Below are 25,504 nucleotides of genomic sequence, written 5' to 3' on the forward strand. Positions count from 1 at the left end.
TACGCCACTACACTCTACTATGCACCACTCCACTCTATGCTACTGCACTCTACACCAATTCACTTTACACCAATGCACTCTACGCCACTCCACTCTATGCCACTCTGCCCTAACTCCATTAAATGACACTCGGTGCCACTCTAAGCCACTCTACCCTACAGCACTCTACACCACTGCACTCTACAACACTCCACTCTACTGTCCAACACTGCATTCTATGCACTCAACTCTACTGTGCACCACTGAACTCTACACCACTCTACTCTACTTCACTGTGTGCCACTGCACTCTATGCCACTCCACTACGCTGTGCGCTACTGCACTCTTTTCTTTACCACTCCATTCTACGCCACTGCACTGTATGGCACTCCACTCTATGCCTCTCTACAACACTCTTCTCTGTGCCACTGCACTCTTCTGTGCACCTCTCCACTCCATATCACTGCACTCTACGCCAAATCACTTTACATCAATGCACTCTATGCCAGTGGACCCTATCCTACTGTATGCTATGCCAATACACTCTACATCGATGCTCTCTGCTCTGTATCACTCCACTCTACGTCACTGCACACACTCTTCGCCACTCTTATCTACTCTGCACCCTTCTAGGCCACTTCACTCTACTCTGACTCACTCTACGACACTGCACTCTACACCACTCTGCTTTACTTAGCGCAACTCCGTTCCACCTACATCACTGCACCCTACGCTGTGCCACTGCACTCTACTCTGCAGTACTCTATGCCACCTCACTCTACACCACTATACGCCACTTTCCTGTATGCCACAAACCTTTAGCCATGCTAAACAGCAGCAGGCTGGTGTACAACATAGCTAAAACACACTGCCAAAACCAATAGCTCTTGCATAAGCGAGACCTATTAGCTTTCCCAATGCTTGTTTACAGTGCACATTTTACATCTGCACACCCATTTTGGGAATAATTTGTGGGGGGAAAGTGCTCTTGGGTCCCCAAATACAGCAGGGAAGTGTTTTAAGGTTGATGAGTATTAATGAAAGCAGGACAAAGCACTTTTAAAATTGTAACTTAAAATGGTGCAACAAACCTGTTGTGAAACCATGTTTTGAAGCTGTTCCGGCAGGCAAGGGAAAAGGGCTCCAAGTGAGGAGGAGAGCTTACCTTTCTTCTCCTTGGGGATGGTTTTGAAGTATCAGATTCTACATCACAAGTAAAAATGAAGGGGTCGCACTGAACATCTGGTGCGGCTTCCTAAAAAAAGGAGGAAAAATAAAGTGTTCTTAATTTAACATGAAAACGAGAGAACACATACAATTAACACAATATATTTTATAATAGCTGAACGCAACATGAAACCAAACGTTTACATTTAAATGACTGAGTATGAGCAAGAAGCACAGGATAGGGTAGCTGACAAATGCCCAACACTCAAGACAGGTCCACTTTTCTGAGACACATTGATGAAGGACTTGACAGACGTTGCAGATATGGCATACGTGTGAGACAAATGTAATGGCAAACAAGTTGAGCATTTATGTCAATTAATTACGTATCACTAAAAAGACAGTAAAGCAGAGTGGGTGATGGAATACATCCACTCATTCCCTCGTTTTAATGACAGAGAGGCATCGGCCTACTCAACCCGCCACAAAACCACAATATGGCAGATATTAGGTAGCGAGATTGTTTTGAAGGAGTTCTGAAGTAGTCATACAAAGACTGTAGAGTGGATGTAAAAGACTAAAGAAACATAATTAAGAAAAAACAACCATCAAAACAAAATGCAGCAAATCACTAAACCCAAAACTGCAGCTATTCACTTAAAAAAGCTCAAATAATTTTCTTAGTGCTTTATGCCCCCGTTGATCAACATATGTTATCTGCAGGTACTTGTACTTTTTAAAAATCAAATGAAATTGGGATCTTTATTATGACTGGATTTCTGAGTCCTAATAATGGTTACTTGTATTATTAATCGCTTTTGGAGTATAACAATTTCCCAGAATCTGATATCAGAGGTTGTGACTGTAGTCTTCAACTGCAGGTAAAATATGCCGGAAGTATAGAGTTAAACACTCAAAAGCTAATGGGAGGAAAGCTCGCAAATACTCTTACCACTGGAAATTATTCTGGAAAGTATTCCGACTCATTGTTTTTAGCCCACCGTGCCAAACTATGCAGAAGCCGTCCTAAGGCAATTTAAATCAGTGCTGATCATGCAATTCTGGGGGACAATAAACACCCAACTGCCAGGAGACGCCCACTCCAGAAGAGAACACAGGCAACCCCTGCTCAGATTTGAACATACCTAAAAACAACCTCTGTACAAAATGAAGCAAAGAATCATTACCCAGACTCATGGGGAAATCCCTATCGACCATTACTTAAACCAAGTGGGTTCTCATTTGTCCTAACAAAGAGGCATACTTTAAAGTAGACAGGCAAATTATAACCTACTCCTTACTGGAAATGTGTAACTCAACGGCTGTGTCATCTTTATGAGGTGCACTGATTACAAATTGGCACACTTCTTGCTTGGAGCAACTCATCTTTCAAAAGAGCAAAATGGAAAACTATTTGTATTCAATAAAAAATAACTGCTCAGAAAATGTCAAGAGTGCTTTAGACAGCTCTCTGAAACATATAGGTGGTAAAGATAAATAAGGGGCAAAGGCAGGTAAATCATTTTGCAATAAATACAGAGAGGGAGTACTGAAAACTCTATCATGCATAATATAGCAAAATATACCAGATCTTCCCTGGTTTTCTTGAATACTGGAGTCTGAATAGGCTGTCTAACAATATAAGCCTTTATGCGCAGTCTCCCACTTATTCAATAAAGGGACATTAAAGAATGTAGTTTTAGTGAAGAAGCATGGTTCAAACAAGGCAACCCTAGACCACAGAAATGAGATGTTGCATGTGAACTATGAAAATATGATACAGAAATAAGTATACTTGCGATCAATTGAGAATAGAAATCTCACTTTTCAATGAAGGACTTGTAGATTCCAGAGTAAGTATCTAGTCTAGAACTTCTCATTTTACAGATCTAATTGCTGATTTGATATCTAGAATGTATCTGTACTCCTGCATCAAATAATGAGACATTTGTAATATGTTCTCAAGATCTTGGGTCTGTCTAATTATGGTTCACATTTCAAATCTGTACTAAAACAGTAAAACAGCTTTCTTTAGATGTTATCTAGATATTCTAAGGAGCTTCTTTACAAATGCAATACCATCTCAGACTTAATAATGGTCAGCATGCTTTAGTCCCAGGTTTTTTCCCCACTTGGGAAGGTGAGGCAAATTACCCTACCCGGCATCACACAAGTGCTCAAAGAACAACATTTTGCTGCATCATATCCTTTGCCACAGGTGGGCGTTGTGAGAACAAACTACACATTTGAGGATCGATCATATCTTATTGTACGGTTGCTGCTCACTGCCAATCAATCAATCAATCATTGACACTTATAAAGCGCGCTACATACCCGTAGGGTCTCAAGGCGCTGGGGGGGGGGGGGGGGGGAGGGGGGGGGTGCCGCTACTGCTCGAACAGCCAGGTCTTCAGCTTCTTCCTGAAGGAGAGGTGGTCTTGGGTCAGGCGCAGGTCGGTCGGGAGGGAGTTCCAGGTCTTGGCGGCCAGGTAGGAGAAGGACCTTCCTCCTGTAGTCGCTCTTCGGATGCGGGGGACGGCGGCGAGGGCGTGGTTGGCTGATCGGAGGTGGCGTTTGGGAGCGTAGAAGTTGACTCGGCTGTTGAGGTAGCTCGGGCCTTGGTCGTGTAGGGCTTTGTGTGCGTGGGTGAGGAGGCGGAAGGTGATTCTTTTGTTGACGGGGAGCCAGTGAAGGTCTCTCAGATGTCCGGAGATGTGGCTGGTTCGTGGGATGTCGAGGATGAGTCTGGCTGAGGCGTTCTGGATCCGCTGGAGTCTCTTCTGGAGCTTGGCGGTGGTACCGGCGTAGAGGGCGTTGCCGTAGTCCAGTCGGCTGGTGACGAGGGCCTGGGTGACGGTCTTCCTGGTCTCGGTGGGGATCCACCAGAAGATCTTCCGTAGCATGCGTAGGATGTTGAAGCACGCCGAGGAGACGTTGTTGACTTGCCTGGTCATGGAGAGGGAGGAGTCCAGGATGAAGCCCAGGTTGCGTGCATGGTCTGTCGGTTTGGGTGCGGTGCCCAGGGCGGGAGGCCACCAGGAGTCGTCCCAGGCGGAGGGTGAGGAGCCCAGGATGAGGACCTCCGTCTTGTCCGAGTTCAGTTTCAGGCGGCTGGTCGTCATCCACTCGGCTACCTCTTTCATCCCTTCGTGCAGGTTGGCTCTGGCGGCGGCGGGGTCGTTGGTCAGGGAGAGGATCAGCTGGGTATCGTCGGCGTAGGAGATTATGCTGAGGTTGTGTTTGCGTACGATGGCCGCGAGGGGGCTCATGTAGACGTTGAAGAGGGTGGGGCTCAGAGATGATCCTTGGGGGACGCCGCAGATGACTTCGGAGGCCTCTGACTTGTACGGTGGTAGGCGGACTCTCTGTGTTCTTCCGTCGAGGAAGGAGATGATCCATTCCAGCGCCTTGTCCTGGATTCCGGTGTTGCTGAGGCGCCGTACTAGGGTGCGGTGGCAGACCGTGTCGAATGCCGCGGAGAGGTCTAGGAGGATGAGGGCCGCTGTTTCTCCATTGTCCATCAGGGCTCGGATGTCATCGGTGGCGGCGATGAGGGCGGTCTCGGTGCTGTGGTTGGCTCGGAAGCCGGACTGTGAGGGGTCGAGGGATCCGTTCGTCTCGAGGAAGGCGGCCATCTGCTTGTTGACGGTCTTCTCGATGACTTTGGCTGGAAACGGGAGGAGCGAGATGGGGCGGTAATTCTTGAGGTCGGCGGGGTCCGCTGTTGGTTTCTTGAGTAGAGCGCTGAGTTCGGCGTGTTTCCAGCTCTCAGGGAAGATGGCGGTGTCGAAGGATGTGTTGATGATGTCTCGCAGGTGGGGTGCGATGACAGCGTCGGCCTTGTTGAAGACGTGGTGCGGGCAGGGGTCGGTCGGTGATCCGGAGTGGATGGAGTTCATCGTGCGGATGGTGTCTTCGGTGCTGATCGGGGTCCAGGCGTGGAGGGTGGTGGTGGGGGGTGGTTGTTCGGTCATGGTGTGCGTTGGTTGGTTGTTGAAGCTGTTGTGTATGTCCGCGATCTTGTTGTGGAAGTATGAAGCGAGGGAGTTGCAGAGGTCTTGCGATGGGGTGATGTCGTTGTTTCCTGCGCTGGGGTTGGAAAGCTCTTTCACGATGTTGAAGAGTTCCTTGCAGTTGTGTGCGTTGTTGTCCAACCGGTCCTTGAATGCTGTTTTCTTGGCGGCGCGGATCAGCTGGTGGTGTTTCCGGGTGGCAAGTTTGAAGGAGGTCCTGTTGTCCGGTGTCGGTTCCCTTCTCCAGACTTTCTCGAGGGCTCGGCAGTTCTTCTTGGAGCTCTTGAGTTCGTCGGTGAACCATGGGGCCTTCTTGCTGCCGGGTCTGCTAGGCGGGGTCCTCAGTGGGGCGAGTTCGTCCGCGCAGTTGCTGATCCACTTCGTGAGGTTGTCGGCGGCCTGGCTGGGGTTCGCTGAGCTGGCAGGAGGGTGCTGGCTCAGGGAGGTGGCGAGCTGGTCTGCTGTGATCTTGTTCCAGCTTCTGCGGGCGGCCTGTTGCTGGTGTTGGTGGGTCGTCGTTCTCTTGAAGGTGAAGTGGACGCAGCTGTGGTCCGTCCATTGAAGCTCTGTGGCGTGGCTGAAGTCGATGTCTGTGCTGGAAGAGAAGACTGCGTCGAGTGTGTGTCCGGCGAGGTGGGTGGGGGTGGACACCAGTTGCTTGAGTCCCAGGTTGGCGAGGTTGTCGAGCAGGGTGCTGGTGTTGCGGTCGTTGTTGTTCTCCAGATGGAATGCCAGATGCCAGGATTCTATCGATGAAATAACCTATTTTGAGCCTCACGTGCCTACATTTTATTCCTAAAGACCAACTTGCCATTCCTAGTGTTTGTAAGTAACCCTAAAGTTTAAAGCGTATTCCTCCCATGATGGAGAAAAAACAGGATACTCTCATCTTTTTTGGTCAATATGGATTCCATGGAGTCTCAGATTTAACTCATGTGTAGTATTAATCAAAAAGGAGGGAATCGCAATAGGGCTTTTGGTCAGGTCTAGCATATGTGCCCAAGTAATGAAACAAGAAGGGATATGCAGTTTCTCGCTGGGTCACCATGGAGGTAAGTAGATAAAGGTACAATGTGAAAATGACTTGTAAGACAATGTAGTCCTAGAAGTAATTAGATAGGAGGGGAATGCCTCTTTTCAGAACAAGGGCCATCACACACCCAGCCAGCTAGGGGTCATGCTTCATCATTGGGAATGATCCTCGTCGGGTCGGCGCTGCAATACTCCGCGGGCACCCAAAAGGTTCCGAAAGGTGGCATTCCCCTACATTGTCTTACAAGTGGTTTTCACATTGTACCTCTCTCTACTTACCCCATGGTGATCCAGCGAGGAACTGCATACCCCTTCTTGTTTCATTTACTCATGTAGTGCCTGAGTTAAGCATATTACACACATAACAAGGCAGAATTTTGTGGTCTAAAAGGGTCTATGGGCATTGAACCAAACTCACTTTTTCTACATGTCACTCCAAATTTTGCACTTTTTACTGGATCTAATTTGTGCTGGTATTAGGACTCTGTGACACTGATAATGTGCATCCATTGCGTGTACTCTGGCCCCAAACAGCTATTGGTAAAATTGGATTCACCCTTTTGGTCTACTGATCTCTTCTTTCAGACTATTGTAGATGGTGCAGGATGTGCACCCTTGGTGTGGATGTTAAATATCAGAAGTGGGATACTGTGTGTATTCATAGTACCCACGTATATGACCAAAAATAAATGCTTTACAATGTCAGGGCTGCAGTTTAAATGCTGCAGAGACACAGCAGTGAACCTCAAAGTTTAACAAGGAGGGGAGAGAGAGTTTTTTGTGGATTCGTACTCCCTAACAAGTTTACATAAACAAAATGAATCCACTCTTACGATGGATGGGTTTCTCAACAATGGTTGGGAGCACCCAGTGTTGGTAAAATACCCCTCACACACCAAAAGGACCCTTGGTGTCATGCTTCATCATTGGGGTCTTCGCACCCCTCTACGGGATGCGGCGTGCTACGACCTTCGACAACGTGGGAGCACTTGTTTATTGACTATGTGTGGTGTGTGTAAGGGTTTATGTTTTTGTTTTATGTGAGCGAGTGGTGCGGTTATCAACGAGTGATGTTTAAAAAGTGCCTGGCTCGTGGGGTAAACACAAAAGAAATTTTAATGGGCCCCCGGGCTGGCGCTATTAAAAGGGGTGATTAAATGGAGGTGTGAAATGCAGGACAATGTGCATCACCTCCTGTGTGTGTATGTCAACATGTTTCGGAGTGTGGAACTCCTTCAGGACGGGGGTACACAAATCCCCACCTTACTAACGTTTCTCTACTTTAAAAATGTGTTATTTACAAAAGGGAGATATGGTGCAGGTTATGCAATGTACCTACAATTTTTCTTTTATTTGTCGCTATTTAGCTGACTGTTATACGTTACTTTTCAATGCCTCATGAGCCTCAGGAACGTAGGCGTCTTCGTGCTGGTTCGCTACGATGCCTCAGAGAAAATCCCTCTTGACTGCCCCATGAATGCACACTCTTCCACGTCGCCGCTCTGCATATGTCGGGCAGAGACACTTCTGCGAACAAGGCCATCGATGTCGCCATCTTCCTTGGGGAATGAGCATTCACTCTGGAATGAAGCGGCTTTCTAGCTTTTCATGACATTTCATGATAGCCGATGATATCCATCTGGCGATACTCAGTCTTGACAGAGGGAGCCCTTTCCTCTGTCCTTCAAATGCAAACTATTTGGATTTGCGGAATGTTCTTGTTCGTTCAATGTAGAATTTCAAACATCTAGCTATGTCCAAAGAATGCAACGCTCTTTCAGCTTCAGATGAGGGATTGCTGAAGAAAGTAGGCAAAATAATTGATTCGTTAAGGTGAAAAGAAGTAGGGACTTTGGGTATAAATGTAGGATTTGTGACGTAATATAACCCTGTCCTGGCGAAATTGAAGAAAAGGCTCTTCCACTGAAAAGGCTTGAATTTGGCTAACCCTCCTCGCCGATGTAAGGGCTAGCAGCAGGGCTGTCTTCCATGAGAGGAATTGTAAATCTGTCTTGTGTATAGGCTCGAATGGTGGCCTCATAAGTTGCGCCAAAACTGTATTGAGGTGCCAGGGTACTGGCGGGCGCTGAATGGGTGGAAAAACTCTAAAGAGCCCTTTAACAAACTCCTTTATCAGTCTGTGAGACCAGAGAGACGGCTCGTCTGGCGCTCTCCTGAATCTTGATATTGCCACCAAATGCACTTTCAACGAGGCATGTGATAGACCTGCTTTTGATAAGGACAAAAGGTAAGGCAGAATACCTTCAGGGGGTACCATCAACGGATGCAGACTTTGACTGGCACACCAGTGACAGAAACGTGTCCATTTTGCTGTGTATGTCTTGTTGGTTGACATAGCTCTAGATTGCGATAGAATTTGTCTGCAGTCTTGTGGAATGCTCATGGCTTGGAATTCCCGCTCATGAGGTTCCATGCGGATAATTTTAGTGATGCTAGGTCTGGATGCAGAATCTGGCCGTTGCTCATCAAAATGAGGCTCTGGAATGTCGGGAATTGCACTTTGTTGCCTTTTGACATCTGCAGCAGATCTGAAAACCATGCCTGTCTCGGCCAAGCTGGTGCTATCAGAATGACATGACACGGTTCCGACCTCATTTTGCGAAGCACTCGCGGTATTAAGGGAATTGGTGGGAACGCGTAAGCGAACATTCCCGTCCAGTCTATGTGAAATGCATTTCCCTTGGAATCCTGCTCAGGGTACCTGGACGCAAACTGATCGCATTTCGAATTGTCCCGGGTTGCGAACAAGTCGAATGTTTGCTTGCCCCATCTTTGAAACACTTGTGAAGCTGAGTGTTGGGCAGTTCCCACTCGTGCGACACACTCGCCGTGCGACTTAGGACATCTGCCCGTGTGTTGAGGATGCCCTGTATATGCTGCACCTGAATAGAAATGTCGTGTTTGATCAGCCATTTCCAAATTCTTTGCGCCAGCGCAGAAAGTTGCTTGGATCTCGTTCCTCCTTGCTTTAGAAGATAAAACATAGTTGTGGTGCTGTCCGTTTGAATGAGCTCCGACGAGCTCCGGATTCTGGGCAGGAAAGCTTGAAGACCCAGAAACACCGCTTTGAGCTCCAACATATTTATGTGAAGCTGTGCTTCCCACTCTGACCAGTGGCCCTGGATCTCCAGCTCCTGAAGGTGCGCGCCCCATCCATGCAACGAAGCGTCCATCGTCATCACGTATTTGTGATTCTGAGGTACAGAATTCAGGCCCTGATTCAAGTTCTTCTGAACCCTCCACCATGACATGGCCACCTTCATACAGTGAGTGATGGTAATCCGATCTTCGAAGGTTCCTTTGGACTGAACTCACTGCTCATCCAGATGCTCCTGCAAGGGTCTCATTTGAAGACGGCAGTTTGGAACAAGTGGGATGCACAAGGACATCATCCCCAACAAGGATTTGTACATCCGCACAGAAGTGTACCTTTTTGTCGGAAGGGTAGTTGCTAGGCCCATTATCTTTTTCATCCGTTCTTCGGACGGGTATGCTTTCATTGCTTTGGTGCATATCCATGCCCCTAGGAATTGAATGCCCTGAGCTGGAATCAGTGAATACTTTTCCAAGTTGGTTCTTAGGCCTAACCGATGGAACAGGCGGATGCAGCACTGAAGGGACCTTCTGGCTTCTGTGAATGATGGACCAGTCACCAGCCAATCGTCCAGATATGGGTAAATGCAATGACCTCTTAACCTTAAGTGGGCCGCCACCGGGGCCATGCATTTGGTAAACACCCTCGGGCCGATTTGAGGCCAAATGGCAACACCTTGAATTGGAAATGGCGACTCTCCACAGCGAATCTTAAATACTTTCTGTGCTGCCGATGAATTGGAATATGGAAGTACGCATCCATGAGATCCAACGAAGCCATGAAGTCTTTCTTTTTTAACATTAGGAGGATCTCTTGCAACGAAAGCATTCAGAAGGGAATTTTCTTTCTGTATTGATTCAGATCCCTCCAATCCAATACCTGTCTCCACTTCATAGTTTGTTTCTTCTTGATGAGGAAGAAATGCGAATAGAAGCCTTTCCCTCTGTGCTGTTGCAGTACTTCTTCTATAGCCCCCTTCTGCAAGAGTGATTGAACTTCCTTTTGCAGCTCCTGACGATGTTGGTGGTGTCTGAGCACCGGGGGATGATCTGGTGGCATTTCCACAAACTCTAGGGTATGGCCTCTGCTTATTACATCCAAAACCCATTTGTCCGATGTTATGGACATCCAATTGTCGAAGTAGTGAGACAGATAGTGGTCGTTTTCCGGGATCTGCTGTGTGGGGAGCGCTGGCCTGAGATCATTGTCGCCTGTTAGATGGTTGATTCTTTCCTCTATTGGAAGATTTGCCCCTAGACTGCTGCTGGAAAGAGGAGTTGGAGGGCCTATACTGATTGTCTGTATTGTATTGCCTATATGCTTGTTGGTTTTAGGGCTGATATCTGTTGGATGAATATGAAGACCTCTGATTAGATTGACCCCTTGCACCTCTTTTACGAAAGGACTGGAACCGTCCTTGCTGAAGGGATCCCAGCGCTCTAGCCGTATCTGTGTCTGACTTGATACCTTGAAGCGCCTCGTCTACAGGCTTTCCAAAAAGATTTTCGCCATCGAACGGCATGTCAACAATCTTCGCCTGCACCTCCGGACGAAAGGATGTTGCCTTTAGCCAACCTCGTCTCCGAAGTGAAACTGCTCCTGCCATCTACCTGAAGGCCAAAGAGGAAACATCCATGGCAATGTCAATGGATTCCGATGCCGACTTTGCCCCATCGCGGAGGATAGCAGCTGACTCTTCTTTCTTATCCTCCGGTAATGCAGTCAGAATGGGTGCCAAATTCGACCACATTTGCCTGTTAAAACGGCTAATTAGGGCCATAGCATTCGCTGTTTTAATCGTAGAGGCTGCCATGACCGCAAACCTCTTCCCGGCTCCATCCATCCTCCGTCCTTCTTTGTCTGGCGGCACCATTGAAGTAGCAACCGGATTCTTTGAATTCCTCTGCGCCGCCTGCGTCACCACCGACTCCGGTCTCGGGTGTCCTATCAGACAGGCCGCAGCAGACTGTGGTGCTCTATATTTATTTTCGATTCTAGGAACCGAAACCGCGATGAAAGCCGGTGTCTTTAAAATTTTCAGGCCCTCTTCCCAAATGTGAGGAATAATCGGGATTGAGCGGGCAGATTTTCTGGCGTCATCTTTGAAATCATATAAGAAACATTCCGTTTCTTTAACCTCCATTTCCAAATCAAATCTCTTAGCTGCTTTTTCCATAATGTCATGGAATCCTCCAATATCCTGAGGAGGAGAAGTGGTTGGCGGCGGAGTAGGTGAAGGGGCCGACGGCAAAATGTACTCTTTCCATTCCTGCCCCCTAGAATCTTGTATAAGTTCACCTTCCTCAGGTTGCTCATCATCATCAGTATCGGTCAGATCGTCCCTGATCGTTATCACTGGTGGTGATCTCACAAACTGCTCATGAGGAGTAGATTGGGTCTTCGGAGGTTGCGTTGTAGCCGCCGGCGTAGATGACGGAGGCGCATTTGCCTCTGGAAAACAACGGTAATAGTCGTTAATCATGAACCTCAGGTCAGAGACCAGAGAAACAGGTATGGACACTGACTCTTCTCGCGACTCCTCTCGCGATTCTTTTTGTTGCTCATCATCCTCATTATAGTTACAAGTCTCCTGGAAAGATTCATATCTTGTAGATTTCGACTTAGCTCTCTCCTTGAGGGAAAACACCTCCTCTTCATCTGTGTCCTGGCTCTTTATTCTAAGTTGTGAAAGGCTATAGGCCGCTCCTGACGACTCCTCCCCTTCAGAATCCTGGTCCAGCAAAGAAGATGCGGGTAGAGGCGAAATCTGCATCCACGACGTGAATTCTGCAGATTTGCTTATGGTCGCCGAACCCCTCGACGACTGAAATGAGCGAATGGAGATCAAAGTCTTCGACTGTGGTGATTTAAATGCCTTTGCCATTGAAATTACACTCTTCGTCGACGGAGTCGTCGTCGACATAGCCATCGTCGACGGAGCCGTCGTCACCAAAGCCATCGTTGACGGGACCGTCGTCGACAGGGTCTCCGACGACGGAGTCGTCAACGACTTCATCACTGATCCTTTCGTCATCGACGACATCGTCATCAACAGTTTCTTCGTCGACGGGATGATCAAACTCTGCCGTCGTCGAAACAGACGTTGTCGGTGAGGTCGTCGACGGGGCTGAAGACTTTACCACAGATTTTGCAGCAGAAACCAGGGAGCTGGTCGACGGAGCAGACACTGCCCCTTTCTGATCTGAAGGCTTCTTGAGGGGAGTAAGAGGGAGAGATGACACCTCCTTCCCCTTTGATTTAACCTTCTTAGGCTCCACCTTTTCCTCAGAATGTAAGGCCTTTCTCTTTTTAGGTGTTAAGTTAGTAGATTCCTCCCCGGAATCTGAATCTGATGCGGCCTTCTTCTTTTGAAGCCACAACAGCAAACGAGCCTCTCTGTCCCTCAGAGTTTTAGCAGAGAAGGTTCTACAATATTTACAATCCTTGGCCACATGCTTAGGATAAAGACAATATAAGCAGTCCTTGTGAGGATCTTCAGAGAAAAGCCTAGCCTTCCCACAGGATCTGCAAGGCCTGAAAAACCTCTTTTTAGAGCTTTCAGCCATTATGAAAGAAAGTAGGTACACACAATACCTTAATCCAGATGATAAGATAGTTGAAAAAGGTCAATAGTTCACACAGGAACAGCAAACTGAGCAGAGCTCAGAGAGACTCCTTTCTCACACGAAGGCGGTTGGAAATCTGAGGCAGGAAGATTCTGCTGGGGAGTGTGAGGGCAGGGCAGCAATGCTGATTGGCTGACTTTTGGACCAAACAATGAGGAGGTCTGGTTACCAAATACTACAGTCACTATGGGCTTTTCTATGCAGTTTTCTTCTCTATGATACTGCTTTGGTCAATCTGTTACCGTAAGACTCCTACCATGACGACGGGGAAGATACAAGCATGTGAATCTATGAAAGATGTAATACTGGAGAACTTTATAAATATTAACTTTGTACTGCTGAGCCAAAACTGGCCTTAAAACATTTCACCCACTTAGCCCTACCAGAGCTGGAACATACATCCTTGGCTGAGACAGATAAGTCTGGCTCAGAGAACAATAGCCTGCCTCTGAGCCTAATTAGAATGGATTATATATTTAGGAGTGGACAGAAAAACTGCGGAACAAAGGGCAGGGTAAGCAATATCTCTTTTGACTCAAAGATGCCACAGATGGCTTCTCCTTTACATTCCTAGGACCCTGCCAAACAGCCAGGCTTGAGCCACAGTTGGGGGGGGAAACAGTTTGGACCCTGTCAGGTGGAAAGAGAGCTCAAGTAAATAGAGTAAGTGGTCAAAGAGCTGAAGGCAGACCTGCTGGTGGCAGAAGGGTTCTGCAATATTGCAATAGAGGGACCTCTGTAATTTTATAGTAAGGCAAAGAGGAAGTGCTGCAAAAGAAGGTGGGATGACTGTGAGAAAATAATTAGTTACAATTGGGTGGCAGAATTTATCCATGCAAAGTCTAGTGCACATGATAAACATGGCAACTCAGCCACCACCACCTCCTCAGAATATTCCTGGATTGTGAATTCTCAACACAAAGAAGAAGACCCTGCAGGAAAAGAAGGCTTCTGGTGCCTGCTGGAAGACACACTGAAGGACTCCTGAATCCTGCTTGCACACGTAACTGGAACTGGTCTCCAAAGGTTAACTGGTTGTAATTTTTCTCTATTTTTCTAAATGAATTTTTGTTGTGTTCTTTACTTTAGAAATGTTGGTACTACTTAAAATTAACTTGCATATCTTTGCGGAATCCCTTGCTGTTTCTGCTAACTAGATAGCATTTATTAAGTTAATAGGTGTATCTCAATCTCACATTAATAACCTACTACCTGACAGGCCTATAAACACAGCCTAATATGGACAGATGCCAACCTCTCTAATGTAGTCCCGAATGATGGGTGACCTAAGGGAAAGAAAAAGAAAAATGCGTTAGAGAGGTCCGCCAAAGGATAATAAAGATGGGACTAAAGAAGAACCACATCAGGGATATATTTTCTCCATTGACAGTGAGCTGGTCTTAAATTCTGTTGGTAATTATTTTCAAAGGCTTTTTGAAATACTATTACAGCAGTGAGTATACAGAACCTAAGCTCTTCACTCACAATTTATATTGTAGTTCACCTCTGAAACCTCTCAACGTTGTCCTTTACCAGCCCCAAGCTGAAAAATCAGCAATTAAATCATATTTCAATTCAATGATCAGAGGTGTACCGTGGTGCCAAGGGCTCCAATTAAAGCAAAGCACCCTCCAAGTAGGAAACAGCAGCTAAAAAAATAAATAAAAAAATGTGCGCTAACACCCGCTTTCCAGCGTACCAAGCTATTGAGCTCCCTGGTCGCCTGAACATTACAATTAGGGATGGGCGACTATCTTCGCTCCGCCAGCGGAGGTCGCGGAGTCTTGGCCACTGCACATAGTTCTGAAAATACTTCGCCAACCGCCATCTGGTAGAGTTTTTTCTCACAGGTGACTCGCCAAACATTAAGCGGTCAAGAGAGAATATCGAAAGCTAGAACACTTTCCAGTGAGTTTTCTCAACAGAGGCAGACGCAGCAGGTCCCTAACGTTCACATTGAGAAAGCTGCCGCTCAAGTAGAATTAAACCCAGATCTTTTGACTGGGTGTGAGTGTTTGATTGATTCAGATGCTCCGTCCATCACCTCCCCCTTTTGTACCGCTTTTGGCCGCCATAAGTGTGGCAGGGTATGCTCAGACGTGAGTCCCTTGCTCACTTTGCCACTGGATTCAAGCAAGCCAGGCTGAAGACGGCTGTAATGCCAGAAACCGGTCCTCGGAAGCTTGTTTCCGGTCCAGGGAAGACATGGTTTGGCAGTTCGGGCTGGACTGTTCCCATGAGGCACAGGGTCAGACTTATTAGCATATAGCCATGTCTGAACTGGGGTGGCAGAGTGGGCTAAAGAACGGTGATGGATTAAACCCAGATCTTTGGACTGGGTGTGAGTGTTTGATTGATTCTGATGCTCAGTCCATCACCACCCCCTTTTGTACCGCTTTTGGCCGCCATAAGTGTGGCAGGGTATGCTCAGACGTGAGTCCCTTGCTCACTTTGCCACTGGATTCAAGCAAGCCGGGCTGAAGACGGCTGGAATGCCAGAAACCGGTCCTCGGAAGCTTGTTTCCAGTCCAGGGAAGACATGGTTTGGCAGTTCGGGCTGGACTGTTCCAATGAGGCACAGGGTCAGACTGATTTGCATATAGCCATGTCTGAACTGGGGTGGCAGAGGGGGCTATAGAACGGTGATGGATTAAACCCAGATCTTTGGACTGGGTGTGAGTGTTTGATTGATTCAGATGCTCAGTCCATCACCACCCCCTTTTTGTACCGCTTTTGGCCGCCATAAGTGTGGCAGGGTATGCTCAGACGTGAGTCCCTTGCTCACTTTGCCACTGGATTCAAGCAAGCCGGGCTGAAGACGGCTGGAATGCCAGAAACCGGTCCTCGGAAGCTTGTTTCCGGTCCAGGGAAGACATGGTTTGGCAGTTCGGGCTGGACTGTCCCCATAAGGCACATGGTCAGACTGATTTGCATATAGCCATGACTGAACTGGGGTGGCAGAGTGGGCTAAAGAACGGTGATGGATTAAACCCAGATCTTTGGACTGGGTGAGAGTGTTTGATTGATTCAGATGCTCGGTCCATCACCACCCCCTTTTGTACCACACATAAAATAACAGCGGTCCAATCACTCTCTCAGATCACACCTCCTCAATTAATAAGCACAACGTATAACTGAGAAAGACTCGGTAGGACATTTCGATATGTTATGTTATGTTAATGGGTTTTATAAAGCGCACAGCTGCCCCAGCAGAGGGGCGTCCCGGCGCTGGCCGTGTGAGGGCACAGACACACATAACAGTCTAAAAAGTGGCAGTTTGTCCTGTGGTAAAAGCTACACTAGAGGAAAGAGAAAAGTTTTAATAGCTTTCCTAAAAGCAAGCAAGCAGTCTATGCCACGAATTTGCTCAGGCAAGGAGTTCCACAACCTAGGGGCAAGGTGGCGGAAGGAGCATCCGCCAGCACGGGAGAGCCTAACTCTAGGCACAACCGACAGATGTTGCCCTGCCGAACGAAGCCGGCGGGAGGGGGCATAGAAGGTGTGCAAATTGCTCAAAAGATCAGGACTAGCAGATTTCAGTATCTTGAAAGAAAGACACAGGGTCTTAAATTAATCCGCTTTTCCACAGGGAGCCAATGCAACCTATGGATAGTACTGGTGGCAAAGCAAAATAGCGGAAGACCCACTAGGGCTCTGGCAGCAGCATTTTGCACATGCTGCATCCTGAGTATTTCCGCCTTATTCGCCACCAAAAGAAGGCAGCTAGCATAATCCACGCGGGGTAAAATAGTCGCCTAAGCGATCAGTTGTCGTATTGGTGGATCAAAGAACTTCAGAACGGACTGGATGCCCCGCAAAAGGCCAAAACAGGTGACAGCAACTTGCCTTGTGTGGGCTTGAAATGTAAGAGAAGAATCCATCAGGATCCCAAGGTTTTTAACCACTCCCCTGGGCGTAGGGATTACACAGCCAAAGGCTGACCGTAAAGATTGAAGAGCGATGGACTCCGTGCCGAACCATATGACTTGGTTACTGTGAGTAACCAGGTTTACAAATTCCAGAGACACACTCCACACTCCTCACAGACACAAATTCTTCTCCCAAGAGTGCGAAACGTGATATGTTTGGCTCATTAAAAGACACACATAGCTGCCAAGGTTTCAGATTGCTTATGTGTGACATTTTCATAATTTCAGTGGAATTATGAGTGACATTCAATGGCTATGAGTGACACTTTCTCGCAATCAAAAAAGATGTAAAAATGGCTTTGGCACTTGCCCCTCTCAACCATACACTCTGCCAGAACTTTCAAGGCTCCAATTTTTACCTGTTTCAGACTTCCAATGTGCATGATCTAGTGCTCTCAGTCGCACGTGGAACATTGGAGAAGTAGAATACACAAGTCACTATCCACCACTGCGCCAACTAGGACAAAATTTAGTGATTGTATTAATAAATCGAAGTTTTCATGAGATTAATGTAAAATAATCCTTTTCTCTTGCTTAATTTGCCAGGTCAGATCTTCACCGCATGAGTTGTGTGTTCTTTGGCCAGGCTGGGAAGGAGGGTTACGGGCTGCAGAAGCATGCAGGAATTGAAAGGTGTGTCTGAGCCAAGGTCGACTGACATAAAGGGCAATTAGGCAGTGCCGGAAGGCCTGGTCTGCCAGGTCAGTGTGTGCGCTGTTTCTTTTTGCCTGTTTTTGTGTTCTGCTCTGCCGGTTTTCACTGTTGATTTGCCTGTTATTAATACAAACATAGCATAGCTCATATTCATGAAGTGTTCCATTCCTTGCAAAGTGCTTGTATGATGTGTCTGAAACCTGGCACAATCCGCAAACATTGGTCTGGTCACTTAGTGTTGCCTGCACCTAATTCCTGTCCCAGTCTGACTCGGCTGGAGCGGACGGAGACTCACAGGCAGTGTGATCTCTCCTTGTTGGGTAGTGTTATTATCTGGTTTCTGCGGGCTGAGACAGACAGTAACAGTAGTGGCACTAGAAGGCCTACGTGTGCCACCTCAAAAACACCTATCCAGAGGAGTATGACCTCTTAAATAGCGGAAGAAACAAGACACCTTTATAACCCTGATAAGAGAAGCTCCACAGTAGCAAGTGCTTGAAAACGTGCAAGGAGTCATGAACAGGCAATGGGAAGAAGTTATTGTTAAACTGAGAGGTATTTTCATTGAAAAAATCATATATAAGAATTACAGGGGTATAATCAGGTTTGCACACATGCTGCCGGTGGCCCTGTTAGTGGAGACAAGAAGAGGGCAGGCTCCCCCAGCTCGTCCTGCTCTTTACTTTGATGATTCTATCTGCAGCTGTTGTCTCCCCTTTACCCAGTTTTTTTTTAATTAAACTTGTACTTTATTGCACCTTCGATGTAAGCACACAGCACTCATCGCCTACAACCCGGAGGCCGGCGGCAACAATAAATATCATCTAGGACAATGGTCAGTAGCAGCATACACAGCCGTAGTGCCAGCATCCCGGAGGCCTGGCGGCGTAGACAGAAAAAGCGTTCTGCTGGAATAGCTTTGACGTTTATCAAGAGTGAAGTAGATAATGCTGGCAACGACACCCATGACCATAGATTGATGTGCAAAGACCATGCAGTTAGCTCGACTGTGCAGACAAAGTCTCGGAATCATGTAAACAAGTTACCTAAAAAAAAGGGGAAAAGTGCAATAAACCCACATCCGAACAAACCCCCTACCCCCCAAACAAGCCAGCCTACCCGTACCCGTGTCCACCCACCCACCTGCTATGACTGCTGATTCTACAGATGAACAATGCACCTATAGCCAAGGACCCGTGGGCCCAAAGGTGCAATGGAGAATTCTAAAGGAGCCACCGAGACCACCCTCCCTACGCAACCTCCCCGGGGACTCACACCCCCAACATCTCGACTAACAGTGACAAGGAACCAGGTGACCACCCCAGGAAAAAGAACAGTCAAACATGTAGCATGTCAACCTCCGCCGCCTCCACCCCACCCTCCTGCAGCTCATCCAACTCCTCCCCCTCAGGGTCTGACTCACCGCCCCCTTTGGCACACTGATATTCTCTATATAGATCCCAGAAGTTCTTAGGGAGACTCTTCGGGGGAAGCAGTTCATTATACACCTCAGTCTGTGTACAGCAGTACAGTAAATCCGTCTCCCAGCGCCTTTTAGTGGGAACCGGTCCCCTCATCCAGCACAACGCAACCAGGCGCTTGGCCATCAGCAGAGCAATATCAGCCAAGCGCCGCACTGCCACTGGCAACGGTTTGGAAAAGCCCAGCAGCGCCAGAGCCGGGCACGGCAGTACCTCCGTTCCCAACATCATACTAAGTTCCGAGAATACCCCCTGCCAGAATGTATGAATACTAGGGCAAGTCCAGGACATGTGTAAGAAATCAGCCGAGGGAAAGTGGCACCGCTCACACTCCGCCGACTCCCGCAATCCGTACCTGTGCAATCTTTCTGGTGTGTAGTAGACCCGCTGTAAATACTTAAAATGTATCAAACAATGCCTACTATTAAGTGAGATCTTTCTAGTGTTCGTACAACAGTAGTGCCACATCTCATCCGAGATCGTCAACTGGAGATCACACTGCCAAGCCAATCTGGCCTTGGAGAGTGGGTACTGCCTGTGCCGGTCCCCCAATTTCTTAAGATTCGTTACCAACTTACTGGACGATGGGTTCTTAATAACATATGTGAGCTCCAGCACCTCCTGCGGCTCCGACATGTCCAGGCCCAGCAACACCTGCAGCGCTCTACGGACCCGATGATATTGGAAGCTGTGCAACAGCGTCTTCCCAGAGTGGGATTGCAGGACCTGTTGCAATGTCTTCACCGTGCCGTTCAAGAAGAAGTCCCCCATCTTTTCTATGCCCAAGTCCCGTAACGCCTTAAGGACCCCCTTCTCTGTCAGCGGGGCCAACCATACCGCCCATTCCCCCCGCATAAGGGGAGAGTACAGCAGCTCGCTATCCCGGGAGCGGACTAGCTCATGCCAAGCGTGGTTCGTGGCTGCAATAGAGTCTAAATTACCAACCCTGCGATCAACAGGGCAGCAAATTGTGGCCGGGAGCGGGGTGGGATCCGCGAAGAGGCGCTCCAGCTTCACGTGTGGGATGCCAGGGTCCCCATGGATCCAAGTGTGTAGATGAGCCCCCTGCGCTATTCTGTAGTACCGTTCCAGATCTGGGGCCCCCAAGCCCCCTCGTTCATAGGGGAGCATTAAAGTTTGCCATTGAACCCTCGGTTGTTTGCCCCCCCACGCAAGCCTGATGAGCGTCTGCGTGAGCTGCCGGAAAAAAGCCTTTGAGAGCACTACGGGGATATTAGCAAAGAGAAAGAGGAACCTGGGGAGGACCACCATCTTCATTATTGCTATTCTGCCCATCAGGGACAGCGGGAGCCTGCACCACACCTCCACATCATCCACCAGTCTAGAGTACGCAACACCGTAGTTATCGCGCACCAGAATCTCAGGATCAGTGTGAATACGGATCCCCAAGTAACGGATAGAGTCAGTGGTCCATTGCAGCGGGTATTCCGAGTCAAACGGGAGGGTCACCGGGGTCAGAGGAAGCGCCACAGACTTGTTCCAGTTGACCCGCAAGCCAGACAGGGCTCCAAACCTCACAACTTCCCGCAAGACAGACAACAGGTTCTCCTCCGGTTCTCGAACATATAACAGGGTGTCGTCAGCGTACGTCGAGATGCCAATCTGATAGGTAGGGAAGTTGATCCCTTCAAACCCATGGTATTCCCTAATAGCGCAAGCCAGAGGTTCCGCCACCAAAGCGTACAGAAGCGGGGAGAGGGGGCAACCTTGTCGGGTGCCCCTGCTGATCTCAATCGGGGCAGTGACCGAGTTCCCTATCTTTAACCGTGCAGTCGGCTTATAGTACAGGGCCCCTAGCATCTGGAAGAAAGGTTCGCCGAGCCCATACTTACGCAGAACCCTGAGCATAAACGGCCACTCCACTGAATCAAAGGCCTTTTCCATGTCCAGGAAAATAGATTTCGGCATACTACCCTGTTGACAAATGTCGTCAAAGAGCAGCATCAAGTAGAGTACAAGTTTGTCTTGGAAAGCCTTATAGAAGGCCACCGTAAGTCCATCAGTCTCCGGAGCGCTGCCTGATCTCATCCCCTCCAGCGCCTCCGTAATCTCCTCTTTCTGGAATGGTGCCATAAGAAATTCCCGCTGCCAATTGGCTAGAAAGGGCAGCTGGATATAGCTCAGATAATCATCTATTTCCTCCTCTAGGTGACCTGACCGCGATTTATACAGTTCGGTATAATAAGCATGGAATTCCGCCAGTACATCCTTTTCCTCCGTTACCACCTCACCACTAGATGTTAATAACTCCTCAATCACCAATGGCGGTCTGCTATTTCGCATCAATTTAGCCAACAGGGAGCCAGGGCGGTCCCGTTCCCCGTATGTGCGTGCCGTGGCGTACTTCCCCATATGTTGTATCCGCCTCATCATGGAATTCCGATAGCAGGGACTTAAGCCTCTCATTTGTGTCAGTATCCTCTGCATCCCCCGCTTGTCGCTCCAGATCAGACAGCTGTGTTTCCAAGTATTTCAATCGCTGCCTGATAGCTTTAAGCACCCCTGAGTGTTTGGCCATCGTCATCCCACGTATGTACACCTTGAACGCATCCCAAAGTACCTGAACACCATCCACCGACCCCACATTAGTTGAGAAGTAAGTGTCTATATCCTCAGCTAATTCCCCTCTGAAGGCCTCATCCAGGAGTGAATACGGGGGGAACCTCCAGGTGAACGGGGGTATCCTTCTAGCCGGTGCCTCTAGTAGCAAAAGCAGCGGTGAATGGTCAGATAACGTGCGGGGCAATACTGCACACCCCTTCACTGAATTAAGGAGGGAGTGGGAGGCAAACCAATAATCAATCCTCGTGTGTATATTATGGTAGGCTGAGTAATGAGTGAAACCACCCTTCCCCGGGTGCCTATGACGCCACACATCAAACAAATCAAGCTTCACCAGCTCCGCCTGCATGAGTAATGCCGAGGCCGCCGGGCTTTTGGAAGCACCAGCCGACCTGTCCAGCTCCGGATTTAACACGAAATTGAAATCCCCCCCCCCCCACAGCAACCTGGAGCCCTCATACTGTCTACATAGGTCCGCCAGCGAGGTGTAAAAGGTAGGTGTGTCGTAATTGGGGCCATACACATTCACAACCAACAAGTCGTGGCCTTTCCCCACACAACGGGCAACAGCATACCGACCCACCGGGTCCACAACAACCTTCTGCAGTGTCAATTGCGATTTAGGATTAGCCCACGTAAGCACACCCCTCGCATGTGTAGTGAACCCTGCAGCAACACAAGCACTCCCAAGACCCCTGGTCAACAGCATAGGACTAGTTAGAGGCAGGTGGGTTTCCTGGAGTAGGGCGAGATCAACCCGGTGTCGCTGTAAGTATGCTAGTACCTTCCGGAGTTTACGGAAATCATTCAGCCCCCTCACATTCCAAGATAGCATTCTGATAGAGTTGGGGCCATTCTCCGGCCCTAAAATCTCAACGTCCACCATTGCAGGACAGGGAGCGAATCAGCTTCGCACAGGCGGCACAGCAGACACAATCCAGTAGTAGGCCGAACAAAACCCTCCCCCAACAGTCCCCAATTGACATAAGTAACATGGTCAACAAAAGAAGAATAGAACAACCACCCTCCCACCCACAGCCGACCAACCCCAACCCGGTCAGACAGGTCCCACCACCACCCCCCAACCCCTTCCCGAAACCACCAGTAGACTCTACAGACCCAAGGGGCCCTCAGGAGAGCCAAAAGCCAAAGGCGCCAGGGCAGAGGTTCCCAGCCAGACAACAGTACAATTGGGTCTAGGACCTTAAACCTCGGTTACTCCACCACCCCGCCCCCCATTACCATTCGGCACCCTCAGTAGCTCAAAAACTCACCATCAAAGAGCTAAGCTCCCGCGCGCGGGAGGGCCCTCCCCAAAGCAACCAGCAGATAGTAAAACGTGCTGCCACTAGGCCCCCAGCGCATTCCTATGCATTCAAAGAGTAGCAAGATCTCACCCCACAATTTCGACAAAGTAGGCTCACAGCGTCTGTATCAGAGTCAAGAGTTCGGAAGGGTACAGCCGACCCAGAAAGGAGTCCACATACTCGATTACCCCTGGCCGTCCATGTCAGCAGCGGCATCAGCGTCCTCTCGATGACTCCTCGGGCTGGTGCGTTGTTCCTTAGCCCACTCCTTCAGGGATTTTTTCTATTCCGCAGGGTCGGTGAAAAAGTGTGAGTGCCCCTGCCTGTTGATTCGGAGTCTCGCAGGGTACAACATGGCGTAATCCAGCCCAAGGTCTCTCATCTGTTTCTTATATGGGGCGAAGCGCTTCCTTTCCTCCTGCACTCTCGCCGTGAAGTCCGGATAGAGGGAGATATTCATGCCCTCGAATTGCAAATTTCCTTTCTCCCTTGCTAGCCGAAGCGCCAGATCCCTGTCTCTATAGTTCAAGAGCTTCGCAATAATCGGCCGCGGTGGGAGTCCTGGTTGCGGTTTCGGCCCCAGAGTGCGATGAGCCCTCTCGACAATAAACATAGGGGAGAAGACCTCCTCCCCTAACAGGGTCCGAAGCAGCTTCTCCACGAACACCTCCATTTTGCCAGTGTTGGTAGATTCCGCCACCCCAGTAATGCGAACGTTGGAGCGCCGTGAGCGCGCCTCCAAGTCCTCCGTCTTGTCTTGAATGACTTGAAGTAGTCTACCGAACTGCTTGCGGTCTTTATCCCATTCCGTTTGGGCCTCCTCCGCCTCCGCCTCCGTCAGCCGCCTTTCTGCCATATCCAGCCGCTCGGCATGCTTATCTACTCTCTCAGACATGCGGTCCATCCTGAATGACAGGGCATCGATTTTAGTGCCAATCGCCGCCATGCTGTCTTGCAAGCCTTTCTCCATAGCGCCCAGCATTTCACGAATGTCCGCACACAGTGAGCTGTCGGATGCCGTAGGCCGCGGCGAGGCATCCGGGGCCGGCCCCTCTGCACCCTTCGTTCTCCGCTGATCAAACGACAGTTTGGGCTGGGTCTTGTCGCCCTTCCCCATAGCGTTCCTGGTGGACATTCAGTCAAGGTGCCCAACCGCCAGCAATAAATCGCCAGCTAATGTTAGGGGAGTAGAAAGGAGACACTGGGGGAGCAGGCTCCAAAGGACGATGTGTTGCGCAGCAAGAAATGCATCCAAGATGGCGGCTAATCGCACGGCAGTACGAGTAGGCCTAGTCTCCAGAGAGGCACACCACCGAGCACTCCCCTGTAACCGGACCACACCAAAGCCGAGCAGTTGGGTCACCACACTCCAGAACACTTCAAATCCACAGCCCCACAGCTGTCTGCGAGGCGCGCAGGGTTCAGGCACAGGCCGATAGATCGCTCCCCAAGGAGGTTGGCGGCCAGCTAGCAACTTCCTCCAGCGTCCATTAGTACTGTAAAGCACCAGCACTTCTGCTCCCACCGAATGCACAATCAAAGGCCAGTCCACCACAACTTCGCTCGGGAACAGGGCGTGATATCGCGAAGCAGGACCAGCTGTGTAGTCGCAGGGGAGGTAGACCGGCACCACTCTGGTACCGCAGGCCGCACGTAGCGTGACGCAGCTCGGGCAGCTTCTCAGGATAGACCGTGGATTACGGCCTGGTCCGCCACCGCACCCTTCTCCAAGCAGCAAAGCGACACCACACCGGATTTCGACCGGGGAAAGGCCCCCCGCCAGGCTGGAGCGTAGATAGAGAGTTCGCCTCAACTTTCAGAGCTAGTTAGGCGCCGAAAGGATAATTTTGTCGGAGTTTAATGGGGCTCAGGCGAGGAGCTCAGCGATCACACGTCTTTCATGGACGCCGGCAAGCTCCGCCCCCCCTTTACCCAGTTTTTTAACGCTGGATTAAGTGTTGTGCAGTTGACAGGGAAATGGCCCATTGGTCCTGCAGAGACCCGGACAGCTGTGAAGAGCAGCAGCCAGTGCTGCGACTGTGCCTGCACCTCTCGCTGCACATGGTGTGACTCTGTGATGGTGATGTCACTGGCTGCTGCACTCTCACTCTGCTGGGCTCTGGCTCTGAAATAATTATTCACCGGCACTGCAGCCATAATTATTTTACCCCACAACGTGGGCGGCCCGGTCGTACAGCAAGCGCACCAGCAGTCCTGCCAAGTACCACGCATAAGGCGTTATACTCACGCATTTCAGAGTGGTGCTCCCAATCACCGCACTGAAATGCACTGTCACACAAAATGCATAGTATCAGCTGTACACAGGAGTGCTGCAAAATAGTGGTTTTGTGGCAGCTGTCAGCATACTCCTGTGGTCTGCTCTGGTTGCTCCAACAGACTCGGAGTGCTTCCAGCAGCTGAGCATGCTCCCAGTGCTGCTTCAATGTATCTGAGATTCCCGCAGCGCTGCGGGGCTCTGTCTGAGTCAGACAGACTGACGTCAGGGCCCGGCTGTTTAGTGCTCAAAAGCTACTACCAAGACAGCCGGTGCCTGCCGTAGTCAAGTTATGGGTGGAAACTTGGCCGCAGCGATGCGTGTGGAAGTGACGTCATGTCGT

At 49.3% G+C, this 25,504-nt stretch overlaps 1 protein-coding gene across 1 annotated transcript in view; it reads right to left on the reverse strand.

Annotated features, from left to right (window-relative positions):
• FAM13A (family with sequence similarity 13 member A) overlaps nt 1-25,504 on the reverse strand; it is a 1,072,469-nt gene that overhangs the window by 727,675 nt on the left and 319,290 nt on the right. Inside the window, exon 6 of the mRNA XM_086961617.1 lies at nt 1,145-1,234. Coding sequence (XP_086817743.1) covers nt 1,145-1,234 — 90 coding nt within the window. The remainder of the gene's footprint in view (nt 1-1,144; nt 1,235-25,504) is intronic.

This window comes from Lissotriton vulgaris, chromosome 3_1, assembly GCF_964263255.1.
Source record: "Lissotriton vulgaris chromosome 3_1, aLisVul1.2, whole genome shotgun sequence".
Lineage (NCBI taxonomy): Eukaryota > Metazoa > Chordata > Amphibia > Caudata > Salamandridae > Lissotriton > Lissotriton vulgaris.